General features: G+C 48.4%; 2 protein-coding genes across 2 annotated transcripts in view; both read left to right on the top strand.

Moving 5' to 3' along the window:
* CUNH2orf80 (chromosome unknown C2orf80 homolog) overlaps window positions 1-16,320 on the top strand; it is a 17,325-nt gene extending 1,005 nt beyond the window's left edge. The window contains exons 2-7 of the mRNA XM_008062406.1: window positions 2,176-2,257; window positions 4,253-4,335; window positions 6,133-6,220; window positions 7,534-7,605; window positions 15,824-15,911; window positions 16,202-16,320. Coding sequence (XP_008060597.1) covers window positions 2,176-2,257; window positions 4,253-4,335; window positions 6,133-6,220; window positions 7,534-7,605; window positions 15,824-15,911; window positions 16,202-16,311 — 523 coding nt within the window. The 3' untranslated portion in view covers window positions 16,312-16,320. The remainder of the gene's footprint in view (window positions 1-2,175; window positions 2,258-4,252; window positions 4,336-6,132; window positions 6,221-7,533; window positions 7,606-15,823; window positions 15,912-16,201) is intronic.
* Window positions 16,321-19,777: 3,457 nt separating this feature from the next.
* On the top strand, window positions 19,778-21,885 carry LOC103264691 (gamma-crystallin A). Its single transcript, XM_008062405.1, has 3 exons — window positions 19,778-19,786; window positions 19,882-20,124; window positions 21,613-21,885. The coding sequence occupies exons 1-3, from the start codon at window positions 19,778-19,780 to the stop codon at window positions 21,883-21,885; spliced, it is 525 nt and encodes a 174-aa protein (XP_008060596.1).
* The last annotated feature ends 5,902 nt before the right edge of the window (window positions 21,886-27,787 follow it).

The following is a 27,787-nucleotide window of genomic DNA, read 5'->3' as shown; positions in this document are numbered from 1 at the left end:
TCCAGTCTGGGTGACAGAGTGAGACTCCAACTCAAAAAATAATAATAATAATAATAATTACGGAGCATCTTTTTGCATGTTCATGTTAGATTTTGATGTAGCTCAGTTTATCTATTTTTTATTTTGCCTTTCCCCATTGAATGATCTTGCATCCTTGTTGAAAATAATTTGACCTTATATGCAAGAGTCTATTTCCAGACCTTCATTTTATTCCATTGATCTATATATCTGTCTTTAGTACCAGTACCATGGGGACTCAGCTTTTTTTGAGACAGGGGTTTTACTCTGTCACTCAGGCTGGAATACAATGGTATAATCATAACTAACTACAGCCTCAAACTTCTGGGACCCAGTGATCCTCCTGCCTCAACCTCCCAAACCTAGGACTACAAGTGCATGCCACCATACCTGGCTAGTTTGTTATTTTTATTTTTGTTGTAGCTATGGGATCTCACTATGTTGCCAAAGCTGGTCTCAAACCCCTGGACTCAAGTGATCCTCCTACCTCAGCCTCCCAAAGTATTGCAATTACAGGCATGAGCCACCATGCACAGCCACAGTTAGCTTTTGACAGAGCTCTTATTTTACAAATGACAAAACTAAAGCAAAATAGTTTAACTAACTTATGCATAAGCTATGCATAACACCAAACTACAGTCTATTACAAAAGAAAAACTGCGAAATGTCTAAGCACAGAATTTCACATGTATAAAATTATGAGTAAAAATTTCACTAATATGTTTTGTTAAATAAAATAACAAATATATAAAAATCATACTTTAAACATATTTAAAATGTTGTCAACATTATAACTTATATGTTATAACTTAAGTCACAGTACGTCCAAATCAAGGTAATAGTGATTCATAAAAAAAAATAAAAATAAAAATAAAAACTTACTGCTGGGCTCGGGGGCTCAGCCTGTAATCCCATGCTTTGGGAGGCTGAGACGATTGGATTGCCTGAACCCGCGGACTCGAGACCCGCCTGGGCAACTTGGCGAGACCTCATCTCTACAATAAATCAAAAAATTAGCCGGGCGTGGTAGCGCATGCCTGTAGTTCCAGCTACTTGGAAGGCTGAGGTGGAAGGATTGCCAGAGCCCAGCAGGCCGAGGCTGCGGCCATGAGCATGCCACTGCATTCCAACCGGGACAACAGAGTGAGCCTCCGACTCAAAACATAAAAAGAACTGCTGGAATAGACTGTGTATCAATAGGCATGATGTGTGCATGCATGTATGTACAGTATGATAATAAAGAGAGCAAACTATGGTTAGCAGTGCCAACGTCTCTACAGATCTCATCCACACAACTGAAATTTCAAAACCGGTATAAATAGTTTCATGTCCAAAGAACACATTTAGACTACTTTAAAGTATCTTAAAGTCTTACAGCAAAACTTCAAGATTTTTAATCGGTTTAAAAAAGCTTAATGACCCAGAGGAAAAGCCTTAGAAGCCAGAAACAAACGCATTTTCCACACGGGGCCTAGCCCAGCGTGTTCGAGGGTGGTCAATGGACGGAACTGACCTCTCGTAGCATTGTGAGGGGTGCCGGAATCCATCTCAGACCCCCAAGTCCACTTCCAACCTCTGCCTCTCCCAGGGCAGCGCCCCTCTCCACTCTCCTCCCCTGTGCTCCTCCCACCTCCTCTTATTAAAAGGCTAGAGGAAAGGATCCAGTAAGGGGAGCCTGAGTGGAATCACTAATCTGTCTTTATGCCTGGCTCCTCCTAAGGGGATTCGCATTCCAAAGAGAAAGTGCCTTAAGACAAAGGAGTCCAGCTCTGCGGAATGTTGCGTGTCTGGAACTTAGCAACTTGGAACGTCCTGCCTGGACTTAACATGGGCAGCAAGACATGCTTTATTCAACAGAGGGTCTCCATCCTTTTGGTCTTGTGAAACCATTTCTGTGTGTGGGTCTTGGGCATATTCCTTGATTTCCTGCAAATCCTCTTCCGACTGTGCGAGTCTAGTTTTCAGATCAATGTGCTTTTCGTTAATGATGGATAGACGTTTTCAGCCTGCAATGTCATAAGATTGTATGTTAACTTTGCTACCTGAGCATTTGCCACTTCTATTTTGGTCAGAGGAAGGGTTTGGGAAGAAAGCCTCTCTCTTCAGACAAAGTCCCATGTTGCCCCAATGGCTCAATGCTGCTCTCTTGCTTTCAAGGGGAGATTATATTGGCATCAGACTTCGGGAAAATGAATTTGACCCAAAAGGAAGAAGGCAACTCACCTTTCTAGACGATATGGTAAAGAAAGCCATGCTGACGCGAGTCACATTTGTGTCCTGTGTGTGTTAAGATGACATAACAAGGGTGTAATTTATTCAATAAGCAAGGCTGATACTGCCACCAACCCCCAAATACCCTCTTCCCCATCTTCTCCTCACCCCGAGAGTGCTCGTAGGGCTATGTCAACCCACTAAACAGAAAGCAGAAAGATATGGAAAAAGCAAAAATCATGAGAGTTATTTGCTATTGGGAGAGAAGATTAAAAAAGCAAAATAATTGCAACGCAAAATGTTAAGAACACAGTGCTAACATGCTTAAAAAATAAAATTAGCTGTCATGTAGTGACATCATCATGTCTTAACCATTTGTATTTGTGAGGGAAAACCAAAGAAATGAATTAATCCTACCATCCTTGTGTTATCCATGTTGAAACCCAGATTTGTGTCAGGTTCTGAAAACCCACAGAAACGAAGGAAGCAATCACATACAAATCTAAGTGAAAAAATGAGCAAGCCCTCAGTTTTTTTGCTCTGCGCACTCACTGTCCTTGCACTAGGAGCAAAGAAAGGCTCTCTCCCTCCCCTCTGCACTCCCTCTCCCACGAGAGTGAAGCAAGGCGCATTGACTTTCAGGCCTCCTCTGGAGCCAAGGAAGTCATTAAGCCTCATCCTCTCTGTACCCGCATCAAACAAAAATCACCCGGACAGAGCTGTGCTTCTCAGACCTTAATGAGGGCTCATGACAGCGCGGTTTTGATTCAGGAGGTGAAGAGGGCCTGGGCATTTGGTCTCCACTGAGCAAGCAGGTGGGGCCAGTGCTGCTGGGCCAGCCTTCCTCTTCGGCTCAGGTTTCAGCAGTTGGTCAGGGGCCAATCCTTCCTATTTACTGATTTATTTCACCATTCAGTTTGGTTCGACCCCTGGAAGAAATAATTCTACGGTTTAGAAAATGTCAAAGCCTCAGAACCCCTCTAGAGTAAATAAGAACAAAGCCAACCTTCCCTTCTCTAGGCAGAGGGTGGAGAGAGGGAATATTTCGATCGAAAAATGGTGAATGTGCTCATTACACAAGAACTCTTAGGAACTGCCAGAAAACAATGACCACTCACATTGGTCCTCAGCTTTTTACTCCCTGTGAGACTCTCGGCGAGTTGCTTAATCAGATCTCCCTCGTCCTTTGTTTGTGCTGGTCCCCCCATCTGGGATGTCCTCCTCCTACTGTAGAAGTTCTCCTCCTTCAAGTCCAAGGCCCAGTGATGCTTCCTCCCTAAGCCCTGTGATCCTCCCTGCCTCCCCACGAGAGCATCACAGCCCCTCCCTCTAAGTTCCCTCCCGTCTTCCCCTTGGCCCCTGGCCGTGCAGTTTTGACGTTCGACTCACAGCATCGGAAATGGTTCTCTGCAGCCCTCTTTTCCCACTCCCATCTTTTTTTTTTTTTTTGAGTCGGAGTCTCACTCTGTCGCCCAGACTGGAGTGCAGGGGCGGCTCCCGGCCACCGCAGCCTTGACCTGCCGGGCTCCGGCGATCCTTCCGCCTCCGCCTTCCGAGCAGCCGGAATTACAGGCGCGCGCTACCACACCCGGCTAATTTTTGATTTGTTGTAGAGATGAGTTGCCCAGGCGGGTCTCGAACCCGCGGGCCCAGGCAATTCACTCACCTCAGCCTCCCAAAGCGCAGGATTACAGGCCGAGCCACCGAGCCCAGCATTCATCTTTTTCTGTTTTAAAATGTGAGAAAACTGAAGCCCAGAGAGCATCAATCACTCACCTACACTCACCGAAGGATCATGATCGTTGGCAAACCCATATTTGAGCGCAAATTCCCTGATTCCTGGTCTAGTATTCTTCTCACTGACCTCACCTGTTTTTTCCCCCAGACCACACAAATTAAATTATTGCTCTAGTGCCGGAAGATGCCGACATTTCTGGCTGAGCACTGGGTTCTTAGGCATAGCTAACGATCGGTCTCATTTTAAACATGGCCACCGTCTCAGCCTTTCCCCTCCTGCTTGCAGGCACACTACGACTTGGCCATCAGTGTCGCTTTGCAATGGCTGCGCCACTCAGAGGACTTGACTTGGCTGGAGTGGGAGCGAGTGTAAGTGGAAATAGGTCTGTGTTTTTCTCTTTAATGCGTGACGGTGATGAATGGCGGAATCCCGCCCAGTCCTCTCGAGGGTCTTCCATCACTTTCTTGTGCAGAATGTTCTCCCTTAGAAACATGACTGTGCTTTGTCGTGTACATGCCATGATTTTTATTCTTTTCTTTTATTTTTTTGGGTCAGAGTCTCCCTCTGTTGTCCAGGCTGGAGTGCGGTGGCACGCTCACAGCCACGGCGGCCTCAACCTGCTGGGCTCAGGCCATCCTCCCACCTCAGCCTTCCAAGTAGCTGGAACTACAGGCATACGCCACCACACCCGGCTAATTTTTTTTTTTTTAATTGTAGAGACGAGGTCTTGCCGTGTTGCCCAGGCTGATCTCGAACCCCTGGACTGGGGCAATCTTCTCATCTCCACCTCCTAAAATGTTGGAATTACAGGCATGGCCCATGCCATGTTTCTTAAAACAGTGAATTATGTGGGTAAAGGCTACGATCTTTTTCTAAGGACTATAAACACAATTTCTTTAGCATTTAAGCGGATAGGTACCTGAACTGAGCTGTCTGAATTACAGGAAAATCTTCTCCCCAGGATTGTTGGCATTTTCTCCCATGAGTAGCGTCCAGGCAAACCCACTCAATTGGTAAGAACATGGAACGAGCGTGGCCATGATCAAATAGCTTACTCCAGAGTCCAGTTATTTTTTCTGCTCAAAGGTCTCGGACTTCACCCTGATCCTGGATAGATGGAGCAGTCAGGGTTTACTAGTCGTAAGCAGAGGATCCCATGTGAACGTCCCCGAGCAAAAAAAGGGCAGGGTGGACTTTATTGCCTCTGTTTTTGAAGAGTCTGTGGGTAGGTCTGTGTTAGGCATGGTTTAGTTCAAAACTCAAAGCATGTCATCAGTTTCTACGTCTATTTCGTCTGGGTGGACACCATGCTTAGTTTTGGTCTACTTTCTTATAACATTTAGTCCGGGAGAAGACGGATGAATTTTTTTTTTTGAGTTGGAGTCTCACTCTGTCGCCCTGACTGGAGTGCAGTGGCACGCTTCCGGCCACCGCAGCCTCCACCTGCTGGGCTCCGGTGATCCTTCTGCCTCAGCCTTCCAAGTACCTGGAACTACAGGCACATGCTACCACACTCAGCTAATTTTTAAAAATTGATTGTAGTGACGAGGTCTCGCCAGGTTGCCCAGGCTGGTCTTGAACCCATGGGCTCAGGCAATCCGCTCACCTCAGCCTCCCAAAGTGCTGGGATTTCTGGCTTGAGCCATCACTCCCGGTTGATGGATGGATTTTTAAGACGATCACAGAATTGTGTCTCAATGGTTCTGCTTGCCCTGACTTGTCCGGGCGTGGTGGGGGCCTGAAATTCGCCGACGGCTTCGTCCACAGCGTATTTCCCATCCTTGTGATCTGGGGTGCCGTTGGCTCCCCTAGAAGCATGGAGACGTACGGTGGGTCTAGGCAGCTCCCCTGCGCAAATTGCCACAGGACGGGGAAAGGAAAGTGGCTGGCAAAACCAAAAGCATCACCACGGTGGCCAGTCTGCCGGCGTGCACAGCCGCGGACGCGTGGATGGGTAGCTGAGGGCAAATTCATCACCGTCACTGGAAGATTAAAAGTTCAAAGTGTGGATTTCACCAATGGAAGGCCAGTCACACCCGTTTTATAAGCCAGTGGACAGCTAGCAGTCATTGCAGATCACGCACGGACTATCACGAAAACCTTAGTGGGTGTCACTGAGAGCAAGAGGAAGCCCTCGGCTCTTACGTATTCATATCCCTCCTTAGGAAAATGCAGTTCCATGGCAGACCTATGTATCCAAACCGCCGAGAACGAGAAGCCATGATTTTATCAACTTATGCTGGAATCTTAATGGTGAGAGAAATAATCCCATTTGCATGTATGGATATTTCATATCTACGATAAATTTTGATATTAACGCATGCTCACATTCTCTCTCTCTCTCGCTCTCTCTCTCTTTCTTTCAGTTGCCTAGGCTGGAGTGCAGTGGCCCATTCACGGCCACCCCAGCGTCAACCTGCTGGACTTCAGCAATCCTTCCACCTCGGCTTTCCAAGTAGCTAGACCACAGGCACGCACTACTACACCTGACTAATTTTTGATTTATTGTAGAGATGAAGTCTCACCCAGTTGCCCGGACTGTTCTTGAACCTGTGGGTTCAGGCAATCTACTCACCTCGGCCTCCCAAAGTGCTGGGTTTACAGGCTGAACCACCAAGCCTGGCCTCTTTGTTTTTTTGAGTCTGCGTCTCGGTCTGTTGCCCAGGCTGGAGTGCAGTGGTATGCTCATGGTCACCATAGCCTCGACCTGCTGGGCTCAGGCAGTCCTTCTGCCTCAGCCCCCAAGTAGCTGGAACTACAGGCACGTGCCACCACGCCCAGCTAATTTTTTGATTTATTTTAGAGACGAGGTCTCACCAAGTTGCCCAGGCTGGTCTCAAACCCCTGGGCTCAGGCAATCCTCTCGCCTTGGCCTCCCAAAGTGCTGGGATGACAGGAGTGAGCCACTAAACCTGGCTTACTTTATTTTTCAACCTATGTTTCTAAATGTTTAGGAGTTACTGATAATGCATGTCTTATTTTTTGACATAGTAAAAATACTTTGACCTTATGTATGCATATCCCCGCTTAGGAAAATGTTTATACTGTGCTGTATAAACATTTATTTAAGAAGCAAAAAAAAGTAATGAGAGACATAACTAATTGGTAACTGGAAAATTGATTTATTCATTTATCCAGAAGTTATTTACTGTTTTTTTGTTTTGTTTTGTTTTGTTTGAGTCAGAGTCTCACTCTGGTGCCCAGAATACAGTGGCACAATCACAGCTCACTGCAGTCTCAACCTCCTGGGCTCAGATGATCCTTCTGCCTCAGCTTCCCAAGTAGCTACAGGTGCGTTGCCACCAAACTTAGCTAATGTTTGGATTTTTTTGTAGAGACGAGGTCTCACTATGTTGGCCTGGCTGCTCTCCAACTCCTGGGCTCAAGCAATCCTCCTGCCTTGGCCTCTCAAAGTGCTAGGATTGATGGTGTGAGCCACTGTGCCTGGCCTGTTTACTGTATCTAGTGCCCATGCCACCCAAGCATGGTTCTGGAGGTATAATAGCTTTGTTTGTAATTTTACCATGACCACCATATGATAACACTTTGTTGTTGTTATTTTACAGAACAGCATCCCAATTGAGGAAGTCTTTAGCATTTATGGGGCTGACTCTTCTGCCAGTTCTGGTACTACCAAGGTAAGGGTGGCCAGGATTTTGTTTGTTTGTTTTTTGAGTTGGAGTCTCACTCTGTTGCCCTGACTGGAGTGCAGTGGCATGCTCACGGCCACCCCACCGTCAACCTGCTGGGCTTAGGTAATCCTTCCACCTCAGCCTTCCAAGGAGCTGAAACTACAGGTGTGCGCTACCGCATCCGGCTAATTTTTTGATTTATTGTAGAGATGAGGTCTCACCATGTTGCCCAGGCTGGTCTTAAACCCGTAGGCTCAGGCAATCCTCTTGCCTCGGCCTCCCAAAGTGCTGGGATTACAGGCCTGAGCCACTATGCCCGGCCCAGTGACCAAGATTTTATAAGAGGGTTTGGAGAGAATTTGTTTGGTGTACAAATTATCATGCATTTTCAGGCGTCAGTTATGAAATGACCGTTTTATATCAGAATGTACAAAACAAGACACAGCCACATGTTGCTTGGGCAACATGTTTGCCAAATGTATTTTGTGTGTGGAGGACCAGAAGTGCGGACACATACGCCGCCATCAGGCTGAGCACGAGCAGCGCCCAGAGTGCCAGGCCTGGAGTCTGGGTTCTTCTCTTTCCTAATTCACACAGTTTCTCATTTGCATGTTTTGTAACATGGCCCTGGTAGGCCCACACTCTTGTGTGCTGTTGGACAAGGCCCGCGAGGCTCCGGCTCATGACACACAACCTAGTCTGCTGCCCCTGCATCTTCCTTTCCCACGAGACGACCATTGTGTTCAGAGACAGCGTCTCACGATCTTGCCCAGGCCGGCCTCGAACTCCTGGCCTCAGGCGATCCTCTAGTCTCTACTAGGGCCACTGGCACGAGCCGACGCGCTTGGCTCCTCTCATGAGACGACCCTGCACCATTAACAGTGGAAGCAACAGTGATGTGGGAGTCCCAAGACCAGAGTCTGGGTCTGATCCTGTGACTGTGGAGTCCTAGACAGGTCCCTTAGGACCAGTTCAGTTTTGGCCATTTTTGAACGTGGTGCACGTTCCATAAACATTTAGCTGTGGACTGCTAGTGAGAGGTGAACACTGGACCCCTTTCCCTGGCATCTCCAGAAGAGGGAGCAGGGAAGGGAGACGGCGGGGGCTTCAGTGGGAGGGAGGAGGTCCAGCGCGGCTTTCTGCATCCAGAGACGAGGCCGGGAGGCCAAGGTGGGGGCGGGGCTGCGGCTGCAGGAACACCTGCCTCCCTGTCCTTTGACCACAGGCCACGGTGCAAGCAGTGGGGCCACGTCAAGTCGAGTCCACAGGTCACAGGTCCGTCTTCGGGGCCAAGGGCTTCTTACCACGTGCTGTCACTCTGAGGCCAGCCTTCCCATCCCCTTAACGTGTATACAGCCTGCTGCCGTCCTGAGACTTATCCCCGGTCACTGTGGAAATCAGAACTTTCTCCTGCATCATTCTGGTTTCTTTTTTCTTTTTCTTTCTCTCTCTTTTTTTTTTTTGAGTCAGAGTCTCACTCTGTCGCCCAGGCTGGGGTGCAGTGGCACGCTGCTCATGGCCACCACAGCCTCCACCTGCTGGACGCAGACAGTCCTTCCGTCTTGGCCTTCCGAGTAGCTGGGACCTCAGGCAGGTGCCACCATGCTCGACTAGTTTTTGGTTTATTGTAGAGACCAGCCATGTTGCCTAGACTGGTCTTGAACCCATGGGCTCAGGCAATCCTCTGGCCTCAGCCTCCCAAAGTGCTGCTGGGATGACAGATGTGAGCGACCAGGCCCGGCTAATTTTTAAAAATTTATTGTAGAGACGAGGTCTCACCAAGTTGCTCAGGCTGGTCTTGAACCTCTGGGCTCAAGCAGTCCTCTCGTCTCTGCCTCCCAAAGTGCTGGGATGACAGGCGTGTGCCCCCATGCCTGGCGCATCACTCTAGTTTCAGCTCACATTGTTCGTTCCTTTGCTTGTTCATTCAGTGTGATTGGAGGCGCAGGGTACAGCGGGAAGGAGCCAGTCAGGCAGGCCTGCTATGCTTGCTGATGTTATGTCCGACGCTGGGGCCCCCTGGTTTGACACAGAGGCCAGCTCAGGCCTGATGCTCCTCAGAGACCAAGTTGCTCTTGGCTTTTGGAGAAAGCCTAGCTCTCTGGTTCCTCGGAGAGCCGAGCACACAGACGGCTTCGTTCCTGCCGTCTTTCGCCGCAGCTTTCTCCTTCCGAGCCACCCCCTTCTTTCCTCCGCCACCCCTGAACACACACGCCAAAGGCCTGAGTGCAGACCCTCCTGGTTTGGACTCTGTTTCTTCCTCTGGTCTCTGGTGCCTGGGGGGTCTAGCACAGGCTTTCAGTTGGGCTGTTGGCCTCAGCTCACATGGCCAGAGGACAGATGTGGAAACCTGGAGGGGACAGCACCATGGCCCTTCCAGTCTTGGCTGGGCTCTCCTTCCAGAAGGCTGCAGACATGAGTGTCTGAACAGCTGGGGGGGCAGGGGTGCGCCTCACTGGAAGGGCTAAAACGAGATGGCATGTGGTTTAGAAGCGAGCCCTCCAACCTCTCTACTCTCCACCGGCTCACTCGTGAGTCCGGTACCTTCCCTGTGCATGAGGGACACACGGCCCCATCCTCACGATATGTGTCCATGACCAGCTCTGAACAGAAACAGATAACACCATCATGGAAGCAGAGTCTCCTTAGAGGCCTGGGCTCTGACGCGTTTCTGTGGGAAAGGCACCTCGTGGAACGTTAGGCGCCAGGTGCTAAAGCCTGGCTGCCCAGGTTTGAATCCCGGCTTCACCAGCGACAAGCAGAGCCATTCTGGGAAAAATGTCTTCACCTCCGTAAACCTCAATTTCATTTGTAAAAGCAGGGGCAAGAAGATGAGACTGTGAAATGAACCACAGTAAACGGCACTCAGTACCTTCAGTGTTTGGTATAGGGCAGCCTAAAATAATAGCTTTAATTAAGGTTTACACCAGGCACGGTGGCTCACACCTGTTCTCCCAGCACTTTGGGGGATGGAAGGGAGAGGATTGCTTGAGCCCCAGGGTTCAAGATCTGCCCGGGCAATTTGGCAAGACCTCATCTTGACAACAAATCAAAAAACTAGCCAGGCGTGGTGGCGCGTGCCTGTAGTTCCAGCTACTTGGAAGGCTGAGGCGGAAGGACCGCCTGAGCCCAGCAGGTTGAGGCCATGGTGGCCCTGAGTGTGCCCCTGCACTCCAGCCTGGGCTCAAAAAAAAAAAAGGTCTCCAGATTTTGCCAGTTGTCCTCTAAGAGGGAAAACCACCACCACGGCTCTAAATATTTAAAAATTAAACAGCGAGTCAGGCATGTACGTGTATTCTTAACACAATGAAAACTTTGCCCGTGTTGGACAACCAGTGGTCTCAAAGGATAAACTTTGAGCTCTCGCACAAGACTCTGAGATTCCAGCCCTGTGAGCCTCACAAGCTCCTCCCGCCCCAGGAATTCCAGCTCAGGCCTCACTCAGGGAGCTGTCAGCCCCTTAATAAGGAATTAGGAGGACTTCAGTGGAAATGTAGCACTTCAAAGACTGAATCGTCAGAGTATTTGACAGCAGAACTTAGGGATTTAACATAATTTCAAAAAGTGGTTTTTAACTACGAGGAAATGGATTGTTTAAAAAAACCAAGTAGACGTTGCCAAAGAGTCTTCTTTCATTGCTGTGCAGATCTGAATGGACCTTGATTCCTTCCACTAAAACGTCTCCCAAGCACCAGCTAAAATCCTTCCCGAGCAGAAGCTCAAAACCCTGCTGAATGCTAACCAGATTATGTAGGATTTCTGGCAACTGGATCGGCCACATGATAAAACATGGCACCGGGCATGGGCTCGATGGCCTTCCTCTGTGCTATCTGCTGCCACCTGCTGACAGAGAGGCATCCTGGGCACGTACTGTCCCCCATTTGCCAACTCTCCGCCTCAGTCCTGCACCCGAGAGGGAGAGGATTTGGCAGACAGCGAGCTTTTTTCTGATGAGGACTCTGGATCCCAGAAAGCATTCAACCGTGGGCCTTACACAAGCGAGGGTTATGCACAAGCAGCCTCAGACAACTATAAAGCGTCCTACTCAAGGGTAAAGCGAGGAGCAGGAAGCATACATCGTCCTTCGATGCGTCAGACAAGTGAAAAACATATTCCTCTGCTCCATTTGATGGAGAAAGAGGGAACCGGAGAAGGCAGCAGAGAGTAAACGTGAGCGCTCCAGGGAGGGGAAGGAGACAGGCAGGCGGGCAGAGAGCCAGAGCCGCGCTCTCTCGCCTTCGTACTTCCTGAAGCCAGGCCGTCATTCGAGCCCATCCTGGCTGACTTCCAAAGTCCAGAGCTTGCTTTTCAGAAGCAAACACGCTGGTGTGCAGCCCCAGTGTTGTCGTTTGCTAGCTGTGTGTCCTCGGAGGCATTGTCTGACGTCTCCGATTCTCAATTTCCTTACATGTCAGTAGGCAAGCCTAAATAGGCATGATTCACTTACATGTGCTAGGTCGCCCGGAAGAATTCCACGAGGCCACACATACCAAGTGCATGATGGGGACACCAGCAGAGCCTTTCTGTTTCACTTTCTTTCTTTTTTATTCTTTTCTTGAGTCGGGGGTCTCACTCTATCGCCCAGGCTGGAACGCATAGGTACAATCGCTGTTCCCTGCAGCCTCGACCTCCTGGGCTCAGGCGATCCTCCTGCCTCAGCCTCCTGAGTAGCTGGGACAGCAGGTGTGTGCCATCAGACCCAGCCAGCTTTTTTAATTTCTTGTAGAAATGAGGTCTCGTCATGTTGCCCGGGCTAATCTTGAACTCCTGGACTCAAACAGTCCTCCTACCTTGGCCTCTCAAAGTGCTGGGACTGCAGGCACCAGCCCCAGTGCCCGGCTCAAAAGACACACCTCCAGTGTGAATCACATCCAAATGAACACTTACAATACGCAAAGTACAAAGGCCCAGCAAGCAAACAAATCCAAGTGTATGCAGTGGAGCTGCAGCAATGGCTGCGAAGCCTTCTGGGGGCCCTCTCCTGTTCCAGACGCTTCCTTTTGCCCTGGGTCACACTGTCTGGAGCACGTGTTTACTCATTTAATTTTACACAGTTTTTGAGTTTTATATACATAGAAATGAGTAAATGTGTCGCTCTGTGGCTTTCTTAGCTCACTCAACATGATGTTTCAGAAATGTATCCGTGTTGGGGCTGGTGGCCATGGCAGCAGTTTACTCCCACTGAGGGAGTAGTCTTCTGTCTAGTGTCACAATGTAGTTACATGTTTTTCTGTTTTAGACATTTGGGTTATTTATTTTATGTCTCTCTTATTGCACAGCCAAAGAGTTTCTGTATGTTGCACGCCTGAAAGTAAAATTGCCAAGCCGTGGGCTGTGAGCACCTTCTGTACTCTACCTAAAACCAAATTATTTTCCAGTTTGATCGTGCCAGTCACACTTCTATCAGCAATGCAGGTTATCCATGTTGGTAGTTTCAGGCTTTTAACGTTTTGTCACTCTGTTAATTGTATTATGGCATTTCACTGTGTGATTTTTTTGAGTCAGTGTCTCACTCTCACCCAGGCTGGAGTGCAGTGGCATGCTCACAGCCAACACAGCCTCGACCTGCTGAGCTCAGGCAATCCTTCTGCCTCAGCCTTCCAAGTGGCTGGACCTATAGGCACCTGCCACCATGCCCGGCAAATTTTTTGATTTATTGTAGAGATGCATCTCGTCAAATCTCCAGCCTGGTCTCAGACCCTTGGGCTCAGGCAGTCTTCTCACCTCCACCTCCCAAAGTGCTGGGATTACAGGCATGAGCCACTGTGCCTGGCAGTCCCCTCATTTGTGACAAAGGTGACATTGAGGTGTACTAGGAAAGGATGAGCATTTCAATGAATGGGACTGGTTCAGTTGGGTTGCCTGTGGGAAAAGGGCATCTGGACCTCTGCCTCACACCATCAACAAAAATCAATTCCAGGTGAACGATGGCTCTACATGTGAAAAATAAAACAATAAAGCTATTATAGGGAAACACGAGAATGTTTATGACTGTTGTGTAAATATTTCTTAAACAGGGCATAAAACACACCAACCATAAAAGCAAAAATCAATAAATTGCCCTATATTAAGATTAAGATCCCTGAAAAAAAGGTCATTAAAGTAATAAAAAAGGTATCCCACAATGCAGAGGAAGATATTTAAAATGCAAGCATCTCCCAAAGTACTTCTATCCAAAATATATAAAGAATTCTTAAAAATAAGAAAAAGCAGAAAACTCAGCATAAAAATTAGCAAAATGTTTGGACATTGTACAAAAATTTGTCCAGTCAAAAGCTGTCTTCTTTAAAACTGAAATCAGCTGGGTGTGGCTGTAATCCCAGTACTTTGGGAGGCCGAGGCAGGAGGATCACATGAACCCAGGAGTTCGACACCAGCTTGGGTGACATAGTGAGACCTTGTCTCTACAAAAAAGTAAAAAATAAAGATGAAAAGTTAGCTGGGCATGGTGGCACACACCTGGAAAGATCACCTGAGACCAGGAGGTGGAGGCTGTAGTGAGCCATGATGGTGCCACTGCACTCCAGCCTGGGTGACAGGGTGAGACTCTGACTCAAAGACAGACAGACGAAAAACTGAAGGCAAGCAGATGCAACTGCTTGGAAACATCCCAATGGCCTCCCCTTGCGCCCTGGGCTCCGTTTCGGTGGACAGCTCCACACTGTGGCCTGCCAGGACCCCCCTGAGCCGTACCGGCCTCCCTCTTCGGCCTCATGGGCAGTCTCCCCGTTTCACCTTGCTCCGGTCACCCCGGCCTCCTTTCTGTGTTTGGGAAGCAGCCGTGTCTGTCCCAAGAAGCCTTGTGGTTGCCCTTGCCTGGCGCGCTTCTCACCGGCCCTTCCCGGGTGGAGCCTCGCCTCCTTCTCAAGCCTTTCCCGTCCTTTCTGTGTGTGAAGTCCGGGTGCTCAGCCCTCCCAGCACGCCACTGCTGAGCTCCTTTGCCAAACGTCTCCCGGTGTGTGATCAGCCTGGCTGTCCGATGAGCTTGTTCCTTTGCTGTTCGTCGCCACTCCCTGAGCCCCAGAAGGGCCAGCAATGTGTCTGCTTTACCAACCACAGCTCCTAAAACAGAGCCTAGACCAGGGCAGGTGTTCACTGAAGACTTGTTTTTTTATTTTTTTGAGTTGGAGTCTCACTCTGTCGCCCAGGCTGGAGGGCAGCGGCACGCTCCTGGCCCCTGCAGCCTTGACCTGCTGGGCTCCGGCGATCCTTCCGCCTCAGCCTTGCAAGTAGCTGGAACTACAGGCGTGTGCTACCACACCCGGCTAATTTTTTGATTTTTATTGTAGAGATGAGGTCTCACCAAGTTGCCCAGGCGGGTCTCAAACCCGCGGGCTCAGGCAATTCACTCACCTCAGCTTCCCAAAGCGCAGGATTACAGACTGAGCCACCCAGCCTGGCTGATTTTATTTATTTGTTTATTTATTTATTTATTTATTTATTTTGAGCCGGAGTCTCACTCTGTTGCCCAGACCGGAGTGCAGTGGCCGCTCCCAGCCACCGCAGCCTCGACCTGCTGGGCTCCAGCGATCCTTCCGCCTCAGCCTTCTGAGTAGCCGGAATTACAGGCGCGCACTGCCACACCCGGCTGATTTTTTGATTTATTGTAGAGAGGAGGTCTTGCCAAGTTGCCCAACCCGCGGGCTCAGGCAATTCACTCACCTCAGCCTCCCAAAGGCGCGGGATCACAGGCTGAGCCACCGAGCCCGGCATGAAGACTTGTTGAGGGAAGGAACAAAGGGACGGTCCTAGCCTGGGTGACATTTCCAGTACAGTGTGGGGACGGCCTGGCTATGACAAACGATAGCACACTGGCATTGCTCTGTGTGACGGCATGCCTTGGGCGCCCGGATGAATCAGCCAGTACTTCTGCATGGTGGGGTGGGGTGGGGAGGGGAGGCAGTGCCAGCAAGGGAGAGTTGGGTGCGGTCAGGACACGTTTCTCAGGAGAGGTGATATTGGAGCTGGAGGAAATGGCTCCTGCAGGCTGAGGGACTCACGCGAGGAGCATGGGGTGTGGAGGCCCTCCCCAGCGGGTGACAAAACCCAAGCACAGCCTGAGGCCGTGGACAGAAGTGGGCGTTCGCACCTGTCGGGACTCATCCACGGGCCGCTCTGCTGTCTCCGGACTGTGGGTCGAGTAAGCAGGCCGAGGGCTGTAACCAGCATGTGTTCACACCGCAAAGGGCGCGCAGCTTTCCAAGTGGGCCTGTTTTCCTTTCAGGCTCCCGGAGTCGCATCTTTCCGTCTTTCCTTGCATCCTTCTGCCATGTTGACAGCATCCAAGGCCGCAGAACACGCCCGCACGCAGAGTAAGCCCGTTCACGTCATCCCTTAGAGACACGTGAGTGAGCTCAGAGAGGGGGCGCGCAGGTAAGGTCAGAGCTGTAACGGTGGTTCGAGTTCTCTGTCCGGTTGAATTCAAAAGAACGAGGGGCTTTAGGACTTCATTTCTCTCCAGTACAAGCATCAGGGAGGTCTTATTTCTCTGATGTTTCAGTGCCAGGAGCCCGACGCCCCAAAGGGAAGCATCGAGAGTGGTGGGTGAACACAGGTTTAAAACAAGTTTCATATGCAGATATGGTTACTAATGTGTCTGCAGGTGTCAAGTCAAGAAAGGGGCAACCAGTAAAAATGCCGCCCACCACTCGACAGGGGAAGCAAATGCCCTGGGATGGAAATCACCAAAAAGGCTTTCAGACACGCAGCTGAAGAGCAAAGGAGGTCTAAGAGCACACATTGGACCAAGCTGATCACAGATGTTTTGGGAGTATTTTATTACATTGTGATTAAAATATCGCAGTCAGAGCCCCGGGTTTGAATCTAGAGCTCACTAGTACCAGTGACTTTAGACAAGTGACTTATACTCTCTGTGACTTAGTTTCCTCCTCTGCAAAATGGGAAGAATAGTGATACCAGCCTCTCAAGGTTGTTGGCATAGTTAATGAAATTATGCATGTTAAAAGGTTAAAATAGGCTGGGCACGGTGGCTCATGCTTGTAATCTCAGCACTTTGGGAGGTCGAGGCAGGAGAATCACTTGAGCCCGTGAGTTTGAGACCAGCCTGGGCAAAATAGTGAGACCTCATGTCTAAAACAGATAGAAAAAATTAGCCAAGCATGGTGGCGTGTGCCTGTAGTCCCAGCTACTTGGGAGGCTGAGGTGGAAGGATCGCCTGAGCCCAAGAGGTCGAGGCTGCGGCGAGCCACAGTTATGCCACTGCATTTCAGCTTGGGCAACAGAATGAAACCTTGTCTTCAAAAGAAAAAAGTTAGAACAGTGCTTAGCGCGGAGTAAATCCTAAGTCAATACAGCCATTGTGATCTCTTCAGCCTTTGAAAAATGCTATTCACGAGCCAACCGGCTGTTATTCTGTTGATTCAAGTCAGTGTGTGGAGGAGAAGGTGTGTGTGAATACCTGCATCCCAAATGCTCCTGCTCTTGGTCTCCCTCTCACCAGCGGGGATCCTCTCTCTTCCTGCTTGGGTCTCCCCTGCTCCCGCGCTGTCCATCTGTTTATGTTGTGGAGTTCAGAGAACGGTCAGGGACAGGCCGGAAGAGGGAGAAGAAGGGGAGGAGTCTCTGTTCTTCCAGCTCTCAGCTCTCAGCCGTAATGTGCGAAGTGAAAAGACAAGTTAAGAAGTCAGAGAGACTTCTGTGGTCAACATAATATAGGCTGAGAGGGAACAGGACCAGAAAAGTGGACCCAATAATAATATCTTAAAGGATCTTTTCCTTCTGTACAGGATTCAGTGTGGGGTCACAGATTGTATTTAGTTGGGAAATATCATTCAATTTCCAAATCTATTAGAACACTTCCAAAAAATTCTTTTGTGCCTACGTGTATCTAGTCCATTTTTGTAGGTTAGTATTGATGTCTGACCTTAACTTCCTATAGATTGCACGCTAATGCCTGTGTCCTTGTGGCATTGATATGCTTGATACTAAAACCATCTTTTTTTCTGCAGATCACTGAGAAACTTGGAATTGCACCATGGAATTTTATAACAGTCTCCCGGAGCAGACACGAAGCCTCACCCTAAAACTGCTGCTCTGGCCAGCACATTTTCTTTGTAGCTAGTTTTTGCTGCAAACTGCACTGGAGTGTTATTTCTGATGCTGAGCTTTCTTCTCTCAGAAGCATATTGCATGACTATATTTTGGTTTTAAAAAGTACACTCTTATGTTACCTCATTGTGGCAGAAAGGTGGTTGGAGGATGCAGGGCGTGAACGGTATTTCTGTGTCACAGGAGACTGGCTTTGCAGTACACCTTACAGTGTTGCATATTGCAGGGTAGGAGGTAGTTCCCCAAGGATTTGCTCTGGAATAACGTTCATCTGCCATGGATTGTCTTTACTATATTCTCGGATGAGAGAAATTTAAAATCGTCCCAATAAAGCATTCAGAATAAGACGGGTGTGACTTTCTCTCAGTAGACTTTAACGACTCCTAGAAAAAGAAAGCGTTCTGGTCTTTCGGCACCTTTCCAAAACGCTGATTCGGCGCATGGCTTGGCCTGTCGATGTACGTAACAACATTTTGATCCCATGAATGTCAGCACAAATGACACCTTTCATAAGGTCTTGGTGGGCCACCTGTCTGCAGAACAGTTTTAAGCAGTATGTGCAAGAACTCAGGTGGGGTTTGTCGATGTCTGCTGCAAGTGGCGGTGTATTCCCATGTGGGGTTGTGGCTGGGAAGACCCGTGCGCCCTTGCCACCCTGGGTTTGATTATGGTGGTGCCTACGGGCTACCAGTAGCCTGTGGCATTCGGGAGGCAGAAGGGGCGATCAGCGGCCTTGGGTCCCTGCATACACAGCCCGGTGTCTGGCTTCGCAGGACTCTGCTCAGTTTTCTTTCGTCTAGCTCTGCTGGTTATAAGGGAACATTTCTGCGTGTGGCTATTGCTGTCGCCCCTTTGACCATCTGCGCGTGTGCCCTACCTGCTGCCTGAGGATTTTCCCAGGAGGCGTTGTGACTGTATGGCTGACTCTGGGCGGATGTCCTTGGAGGGTTCCTCCATGGGTCTGAAGCACAAAGGGTCTGACATACATGTGGGACGACAAGAGGCCAGCGGGTTGGAGTCATCCTCTACCCCTGCGTATTTAAGTGCTTCTAAATCAATAGATTGACAGCGATTGAGAAAGCTCTCCAACCATTCACCTGGGCTCCATGAAACGGTGACGCCATGAGAAAACAGAGGCAAAGCATGACAGGAATTTTAAAAACAGAAACAATGCCGGAAGTGTGGCAGGGGAGGAAAGTGGAAGACTCCTGTGTATTTTTCTGCTGTTTGAGCATCTCACAGACTCCAAGGATACCTCTTTATTTTTAGCTCAAGAAGTGTTTGATCTCAAGACAAACTATACCAGTTTTCAAAATGTACTGCTTTTCACCAGCAATGTAAAGTCATACTCTTTTTTTTTTTTTGAATTGGAGTCTTGCTCTGTCACCCAGGCGGGAGTGCAGGGGCACGTTCACGGCCACCGCAGCCTCGACCTGCTGGGCTCGGGCGATCCTCCCACCTCGGCCCGAAGCCATCCTCTTAAAACTGATTTTATTATTTTTTTATCTCACGGAATTGTAATATCTACTTTTAAGAGAAAAACCAAGACCGTGGAAAGCAGCCGAAAGGAAAAATAAAGACATACCTCTGTGACCTCTAGTCTTGCCATCAGTTGATAACCGTGACCGTGTTTTCTCTACATAGACGTATGCAAAATATTTTTAATCCAAGCCACACCATACTGATGAGGTGGTCCAGGAAACGCAATGCCCTTCCCTCCGGGGTCCTTCCGCGGGTTGCCTCGGATGGAGCCCCACCCTTCATCTCAGCAGCTTCCATAGGCAGACACTGCAGAATGCTGGGCATGTCGTGTGTTTCCAGCGAGCCGCATAGGATGGGGAGTGCGCCCTTTGTCTCCAGGGCCATAATGGCTCTGCTGACCTTAATGCCTTTCACTGGAGCTGGTGAGGACAACTCGAAAATGCCAGAGAGGGAGAGAGCCCCCTGCCCCCTGATCCCAAATGAAAAGCAGAGACACAGAAATCCCCTTTTGCACTACCCCAGGTCCCCTTTGTGCTGTTCCTGCCAACACAGCAGCCGTCCTGCTATATATATACCAGCTGCCACTTGGGCCCCGTCACACGAGAGCTGTTCGTTGCTGTCTGCAGCCATGGGGAAGGTGAGCCCGTCGGCGTGCCGGCCGCGGCCGTGAGTGTCGGGGAGCGCGGGACGCGCCTTCGGCTGACTGTCTGCCCTGCCTTGTTTCCCCTGCAGATCACCTTCTACGAGGACCGGGGCTTCCAGGGCCGCCACCACGAGTGCCTCAGCGACTGCCCCAACCTGCAGCCCTACCTGGGCCGCTGCAACTCCATCCGCGTGGACAGCGGCTGCTGGATGCTCTACGAGCGCCCCAACTACCAGGGCCCCCAGTGCTTCCTGCGGCGCGGCGAGTACCCCGACCACCAGCCGTGGATGGGCCTCGGCGACACCGTCCGCTCCTGCCGCTCGATTCCTTACGTGAGTCTCACTCCCACCTGGCTAGTGTGAAGGTGCCAGGGGCCACGGGTTCCTGTTTATGAAAGTCAGTTTGTCCCCACGTGGGGCTGGTGTTCTCAGCAAGGATCGCAAGGCCTGGCCCCCAGACATGAAGAAGCAGCGGACAGCATTCTCTGTTCTTCTTCCTTAAGGACGTCAGTATCATTTTAGGGCACAGGAAATCACAACAACAGAGTCTTTGAGTCAAACTCACTGGCATCTGGGTGATTCCTCATTTCTAAGTAAAATGCGTCTTGTTACATTAAAAAACAATCTAGATAATTATTTTTTAATAATAATGATTAACAGACTATGGGAGAACAGCATAAGTAGAATGTATTCTGACCGCATTGGTAATTTTTTCATTACACTCTATGACATACTGATTTGGAACCTAGAGCAGTATGTTCCAGTTTGTATGACTTTGTATTTTCCAAGAATCCTTCTCAACTAGTTTCTTACAAGGACCAGAGACAGGTAACCAACTGGGATTTCATAGAGCATGGTCCTCACCAAAGTACTGCTTAATGTTTTTTCATCATGTGCAACAGGTATTTATGCTTTCTGATGGTACCAAATTTTGTGGTGTGGAACAGAAACTTAAGAATTAAAATAAAATTTAGGGCTAGATGTAGTGATTCGCACCTGTAATCCCAGCTCTTTGGGAGGCCAAGGTGGGAGGATTGTTTGAGGCCAGGAGTTCAAGACCAGCCTGGGCAATACAGTGAGAACCCATGTCTATAAACATTTGAAAATAAAATAAAAAGTTAGTGAGATGTGGTGGCACACACATGTAGACCCATGGGAGGCTGAAGCAGGAAGATCACTTGAGCCTAGGAGGTCAAGGCTGCAGTGAGCTGTGATCATGCCACTGCACTCTAGCCTGGGCAACAGAGCAAGACCCTGTCTCTAAAAGAGAAAGAGAGAGAGAGAAACAAAACTCAGGCTAGAAAAAGTTACAGATGCACAAAAAGAGAGAAATAAAATAGGCTTTTCTTTGGGACAAGAAACTCAAATGATATAAATGACTTGGCAGAATGTCATGAAAAGACGTGTGAACTCAGTGTCAACATACATCATTGAAAGTTAAAAGTACAGAAAGTCACTTAAAAACAAGCTTGCTAGGACTCAGCTGTGTGGGGTCCTAATGGAAATGGGAGGTGAAATCCCCTCTACAGACATACTCACTGCGGTGACGACAGACGGTTGTTTTTTTTTAAAAGGACACACTTTTATTCCCTGTATTTCAATATTTGTTTCTTCCACAAAATCTCAATTCTCCGACTAGGTCAGCTCTCTTTTAGTACTTTTCCTAATCTGTTAGAACAACAACGTAAAAAGTGGGATTGAGGAAGAAACGTTTTACAGGACAGTTTGAAAGTCATGTTTCGCGGAGGTGCAGGCTGACCGCGCCACCTCTGTGGACACCAGGACGCATGGTCTGTCATCTTTTGTCTCCTGTCCCGACAGACCAGCTCCCACCGGATACGGCTGTACGAGAGGGATGACTACCACGGCCTGGTGTCCGAGCTCACCGAGGACTGCTCCTGCATCCAGGACCGCTTCCGAATCCATGAAATCCACTCCCTGCATGTGCTGGAGGGCTGCTGGATTCTCTACGAGCTGCCCAACTACCGGGGCCGGCAGTACCTGCTGAGGCCGGGGGACTACAGGCGCCACCACGACTGGGGGGGTGTGGACGCCCGGGTGGGCTCCCTGAGACGGGCCGTCGATTTGTACTAAGCTCTCCCTCCTTGTAATGACCCACGTAGAAACACAATAAATATGCAAGTCGTGTTCCCTGCACCACGTGGTTCTTGCTTACTTTAAATAACATGTGATGGCCCCGGGCCACGTACCTGCCCCTGAAAGATGCTTTCAGTGTCACCTACTTCCTGGACAGGCAACAGCATTAACAGAATAGCCAATCCTGTCTGGGCAAGGAGAGGTAAGCGACTGCTCCTGTCTTCCTTGACCTACAGTTTGAAGGAGAGAGGAAAGATGGACGTAGCAGAGCGCCCCTGGAACCCTCAGAAAGCAGGAGACACGGATTCCATTGCGGCTCAGGGCTGGGTCAACAAAAGCTGGGGTTTGCTGACGGGATTAGGGTGGCTGAAGCCTCAGACACGATGGGTTAAGAAAAGACTCGTGAGGAGGGAATGTCCAGAGCAGCGCAGTCAAGCCTGCTAGATGGGGTTCCCTGGCAGGAAAGCGTTAAACTCAGAATCACGCAGCCTGACTCCTCTTCCTGCCTCTGCTCCTTGCGGGAAGAGTCACCAGCCCAGCCCGGTTTTCCAAGGACTCTCCCCATTTGGGGACTTAAAGTCTTCGATCTGGAAAGCCCCTCATTTCCAGGTAAACCCTGAGGGTGGGCTGCCCGACTTACTAGCTTACCTCTTTGAGCAAGTCACTTCTTGTCTCCTCCGTGTCTAAATCACCCTACTAAAAACTACAAGTGACTGACTCCTGCCTCATAAATCCCAGGACAATTGTGATAAAATATGGGAGAAGACGGTGAGCACCGTGCTGCCTTTAAACAATTATACACATGGAAATGTAAGAATGCAATGACCCCCAGTGTCCTCTGAGGTTCAGCATCACAACAGGGCCATCTTCATTCTGGATTCCAGGATGCAACGCTCAAAGACGCAGTCATGCAGCTTGGGGTCTTAGTGTTTGCTGCCCTTCGGATGTCTGGGATATTTTTTCCCACGACAGCAGGTTGCTCTCTCAGAATGTTAGTTCCTTTTCCAAATCTATATAAGCAAGAGTCATGCTCTGTGCCAGCTGACATTTTTGGAAAACTGATAAGCTGATTCCAACATCCACACGGAATTGCAAAGGACCCAGATTAGCCAAACGGTTTCGAGCAAGAACCCTTAGAAAAATAGGAGTGTGTGTACTTCCCCATTTCAGAACTTACCACAAAGCAATGGTAATCGAGATCGTGAGGCACTGGCATAGGGACAGACAGACGAGTGGGATATAGTGGAGAGTTCAGAAAGAGCCTGGCACAGTGGCTCATGCCTGTAACCGCAGCACTTGGAGAGGCTGAGGCAAGAGATGCCCTAAGCCTGCGGGTTTGAGACCAGCCTGGGCAACTTGGAGAGACCTCGTCTCTACAACTAATAAAAAAATTAGCCGGGCATGAGGGCTTGTGCCTGTGGTTCCAGCTACTTGGAAGGCTGAGGCGGAAGGATCACCTGAGCCCAGCAGTCGAGGCTGCGCGGTGTGGCTGTGAGTGTGCCCCTGCACTCCAGCCTGGGCAACAGAGTGAGACTCCAGCTCAAAAAAAAAAAAAAAGAACTCAAACTGTAAAACTTTTAAAAGAAAATATAGGCATACATCTTTGGGAGCTTTTATTGGGCAATGATTTAACTATGACACCAAAAGCACACGCAACAAAAGAAAAAAATTAATTAGACCTCATCAAAGTTCAAAACAGTAACCCATCAAGGAACACCCTCAAAAAAAAAAAAGTAAAAAGATAGTTTACAGAGTAGGAGAAAATATTTACAAATCACATATCTGATACTAGTTTTCAGAATCTATAAAAAAGTTTTACAATTCAACAACTCAAAATGGCCTAATTAAAAAATGAACAAAGACTTAAATGTACATTCTTCCAAAGAAGATATACAAATTGTCAACAAGCAAATAAAAAGATGTTCAACATCATTAGTCATTAGAAAATTCAAATCAAAACCACAGTGAGATACTAGGATATAATAGTATTATTAGGCTATAATAATATTATTTAAAAAAAAATCAAACCCAGAAATTAACAAAGCGTTTTGTTTGTAAGGATGTGAAGAAATTGGGACCTTTAGAAATTGCTGGTGGGAATGTAAATGTGGCAGCCTCAGTAGAAAATAGTTTGGCAGTTCCTAAAAAAAATTAAACATAGAGTTACCTAATGACCCAGCAATTCTACTTCTAGTCATATAATAAAAGAAATTGAAAATCGGTGTTCAGCTGACTTCAGGTGGCTCATGCCTATAATCCCAGTGCTTTGGGAGGCTAAGGTGGAAGGATTCCTTGAGTCCAGGAGCTTGAGACCAGCCTGGGCAATATGAGACTTTGTCTCTATTTAAAAAAAAAAAAAGCCGGGCTCAGTGACTCAGCCTGTAATCCCACGCTTTGGGAGGCCGAGGTGAGTGGATTGCCTGAGCCCGCGGGTTCGAGACCCGCCCGGGCAACTTGTCCAGACCTCATCTCTACAATAAACCAAAAACTAGCCGGGCATGGTAGCTCACGCCTGTAGTTCCAGCTGCTTGGAAAGCTGAGGCAGAAGGATCGCCGGAGCCCAGCAGGTGGAGGCGGCGGTGCCCGGGAGCAGCCACTGCCCTCCAGTCTGGGCGACGAGGGAGACTCCAACTCAAAAAAAAAAAAAAAAAAAAAAAAAATTAGCCGAGCCCAGTGACATACACTAATCAGGAAACTGAGGTAGGAAGGTCACTTGAGCTCAGGAGTTGGACTATTGCACTTTAGCCTGGCAACAGGGTAACGCTCTGTCGCTAAAAAAAAAAAAAGGAGAAGGAGAGAAAGAAAATAGGTGTTTAAACAAAAACTTCTACACAAACAGTCATAGCAGCATTCTTCACAATAACCAAAAGATGGCCATCACACACATGCTTAGATGTCGATGCATTGTTGGATGAACAAAAGGTAATATAGCCATAGAATTAAATATTGCTTGGCTAGAAAAAAGAGTGGTCTGGGGTGCAACATGGATGAACGCTGAGAGCACTGTGCTCAGTGGAAGAAGCCAGTCACATAAGACCACATGTCATGGGATTTCGTTGACATGAAATGCCCGCTATAAGCACATCTGCAGAGACAGCAAGTAGGTTAACGGTTTCCTAGGGCTGGAGGATGGGTGGGCAAGGACGTGATTGCCAGAGTCTGAAATTCCCCCCTGTGGTGATGGACATGTTCGAAAACTGACTGTGGCGATGGCTGCCCATCTCTTTGAACACACAGAAACCATCACATTGTACACTGTAAATAGATGAACTGTGTGGTATGGAAATTATATCTCTATAATTTTTTTTAATTTACTGCTTACAATCTTAAATAAAGGTTCTTTTTCAACAAGACTCCTTCCTGTTGAAGGAATGTGTCGCATAAGTTATATAGAGAAATATACATACTATCAAAAAGTTGTGACTCCTACTAGCACCAAATATGCAAGATTTGTGGTTTTGCTGCAGGCTTAGTTACATCATTGTGCCTTTTTGGGGTGACTAATAAAATATGAGCTCTATTTAACAGAAAAGAAAATACCAGGTCATTCCATATGACCTCACAATCCCCCCTACTGGAAATATTCTTGGAGGAACTCAAATCACTCTATGAAAAAGACACCTGCACACACAAGTTTATTGCAGCATGATTCACAATAGCAAAAACATGGAACCGACTGTGTTTGCCCATCGAAGGAAGACTGGATTAAAAAAAAAATGTGGTACAGATACACAATGGAATATTATGTAGCCATAAAGAAGGGCAAAATTAAGGACAAATTTATGAACTTCACAGCAACTTGGATGGACTTAGAGTCTATAATACTGAGTAATCTATTGCGGAACAATTATTATTATTATTATTATTTTTTTGAGTTGGAGTCTCACTCTGTCGCCCAGACTGGAGTGCAGTGGCTGCTCCCGGCCACCGCAGCCTCGACCTGATGGGCTCCGGAGATCCTTCCGCCTCAGCCTTCCAAGTAGCCGGAATTACAGGCATGCGCTACCATGCCCGGCTGATTTTTTGATTTATTGTAGAGATGCGGTCTTGCTGCCCAGGTGGGTCTCGAACCCGCAGGCTCAGGCAATCCACTCACCTCAGCCTCCCAAAGGTGCGGGATGAGAGGCTGAGCCACCGAGCCCGGCGCGGAACAATTATTATAATACTGTAAGAAAGGGATCGGCGGCAGTAGGCAACTGTCAGGGGAGGGAGGGCAGGATTGGCAGTAGTGGGCAGTTGCCAGGGGAGGCGGGACACACCGCATCAACAAGGGCACCTGCACAATGAACGTCTGTAGACCTAACCCTGACTCCTACCCCACTCTTTTTTTTTTTTGAGTTGTAGTTTCACCCTGTCGCCCAGACTGGAGTGCAGCGGCCGCTCCCGGCCACCGCAGCCTCCACCTGCCGGGCTCCGGCGATCCTTCCGCCTCAGCCTTCCGAGTAGTTGGAACCACAGGCGCGTGCCACCACGCCCGGTTAATTTTTTGATTTATTATAGAGATGAGGCCACACCAAGTTGCCCAGGAGGGTCTCGAACCTGCGGGCTCAGGCAATCCACCACCTCAGCCTCCCAAAGCACTGAGATTACAGGCTGAGACACCGAGCCCGGCTGTCCCCACATCTTTAAACATTTTAAAATTTATTGTAGAGAGGAGGGCTCACTTAGCTGCCCAGGCTGGTCTCGAACCCCTGAACTCAGGCAATCCTCTCGCCTTGGCCTTCCAAAGTGCTGGGATTACAGGCTTGAGCTACCACACCCGGCCTCAAAAGAAAAAAGAAAAAAAAAATACCAGGTCATGTGTTTTACCGAAAATAGCTCTGTTAACTTGAAGTTTTGACTTGTTTTAATCTGGGTAAGCTGAAAGATTTAGAAAAATGCATTGTTAAATTCTTCTTTTTGCATTTTTTTCTAACAAAGCTCAGGAAGACACAAGCTTCTTTCTCTATTAAAGAAAGGGTAGGGTCTGGGTGCAATGGCTCATGCCTGTAATCCCAACATTTTGGGAGGCTGAGATGGGAGGATTGCTTGAGCCTAGGAGTTGAAGACCAGCCTGTGCAACATAGGTTGACCACACCTCTACAAAAAAAATTAGTTGGGTGTGGTGACGCACATCTGTAGTCCCAGTCACTAGGTAAGCTGAGGCAGAAGGATTGCCTGAACCCAGGAGGGCGAAGTTGTGGTAAGCCAAGGTCATGCCACTGCATTCTGGCCTGGGTGGCAGAGTAAGAATCTGACTCTCTCTCTCTCTCTCTCTCTCTCTATATATATATATATACATATAAATATATATACACACACACATTATAATCATATGTATATATGATTTTATAATATATATTTAATTATATACGTAGCTAGCTAGCTACATAGTGTGGACAAGATGAGCTCTGTGTTTCCTTCCAGCTCAGATATTTTAAGACTCTTAAGTTTTGAGGGTAGTCATTTCAGTGGTTACTAACATAGGCTTTGAGGTCCTTGGACTTGATTTCTGGCTTGACCTTGTGGCTGTGACCTTGAAAAAATTATTTATTCTCCCTAAGCCTCAGTTCTTCTACTTGCATATTCTTACAAGAAATAAATGAGATATTACCTGTACACAGTAGAGGCTCAATAAATGCCATCTGTTTTATCTTGTTGTGCCACATATATGAACATTATAAGGGAAAGGCCATAAGACATGAATTATTTTCTAGAAAATTCCTCTAACTCAAGGCTATGAGAACATCCTGAATGTCCTTTGACAGTCACGCACTACTGTTGTCTTGGGAGACCAGACACAAGCAGGTGAATCAAGAATTGTGGAGTCCTTGGCCAGGCCACGTTTCCTGGCTTTGGCCCTCTCCCCTACCTTGGGCAGGTGAATCTTCAATCTCTCTTTCTTTTTTTTTTTTTTTTT

The sequence above is a fragment of the Carlito syrichta genome, unplaced genomic scaffold, assembly GCF_000164805.1.
Source record: "Carlito syrichta isolate Samal-C Ts95f unplaced genomic scaffold, Tarsius_syrichta-2.0.1 Scaffold305694, whole genome shotgun sequence".
Classification (NCBI taxonomy): Eukaryota; Metazoa; Chordata; class Mammalia; order Primates; family Tarsiidae; genus Carlito; species Carlito syrichta.
Note: the sequence above shows the minus strand (reverse complement) of the source record. Positions and strands in the feature narration are given on the sequence as shown.

Excerpts from the sequence above, each read along its gene's own strand:
- LOC103264691 (XM_008062405.1), top strand. Across the intron at positions 20,125-21,612 it reads CCTGCCGCTCGATTCCTTAC|ACCAGCTCCCACCGGATACG; the intron begins GTGAGTCTCACT and ends CTGTCCCGACAG.